This window comes from Saprolegnia diclina (assembly GCF_000281045.1).
Source record: "Saprolegnia diclina VS20 unplaced genomic scaffold supercont1.41, whole genome shotgun sequence".
Lineage (NCBI taxonomy): Eukaryota > Oomycota > Saprolegniomycetes > Saprolegniales > Saprolegniaceae > Saprolegnia > Saprolegnia diclina.
Genome location: NW_008246108.1, coordinates 355,803 through 356,397, shown reverse-complemented (window position 1 = coordinate 356,397; position 595 = coordinate 355,803). Strand labels below are relative to the sequence as shown.

Below are 595 nucleotides of genomic sequence, written 5' to 3'. Positions count from 1 at the left end.
CTCCCGAGCGACTTCGGAAGAGCTCACCGAGCCGCGCAGACACGGTGAGCAAAAGAAGAAGAAGACGAAGGAGTTGGCTAGTCTCTACGTATGCACAGTCTTGTAACACAGATAACGCGACACTTATTCCTACCTCTAGAACAACACTGCGCCACGATCCGCCGATACATTGATACTTGAGAGCGGCCTCGCACCAAGGCTGCCGTCGCTCGCGTGCACAAAGGCTTTGAGATTCGGTGCCACGGATACAGTAGCCTCCAATGATCCTGCGCAAAGCAAAGCTAAGCGCGATCACGCAAGAAAATTTATCAAAATCCATTCGAGTTAACTCGAGAACGCATCAATGGACCACTGCTGGTTGACGTTGTTGGGCGTGCACGCCCACATTTGCGCGTGGCGGTCGGCGTACGTCGGGTCGGCGTCCAAGCACTGGCCGGCGTGGGTCGCGTGCTCGAGTGTCTTGGTGCTCGGGTTGAAGTTCCACTTTTGGTTGCTGTTGGTGACGTCGCACGCATATGTGTGCACCTTGAACTTGCCGTCGGCGTTGTCCTTGTACGCGTCCAAGCACTGGTTGTTGCTGGCGACCTTGAGCATC

The 595-nt window shown here is 55.5% G+C and overlaps 1 protein-coding gene across 1 annotated transcript; it reads right to left on the bottom strand.

Moving 5' to 3' along the window:
- Nucleotides 1–288: 288 nt before the first annotated feature.
- Nucleotides 289–594, bottom strand: SDRG_11420 (cytolethal distending toxin A/C family protein; the record flags this gene model as incomplete). Its single annotated transcript, XM_008617461.1, has 1 exon — nt 289–594. The coding sequence occupies one exon, from the start codon at nt 592–594 to the stop codon at nt 325–327; it is 270 nt and encodes an 89-aa protein (XP_008615683.1). The 3' UTR covers nt 289–324.
- Nucleotide 595: the final 1 nt, after the last annotated feature.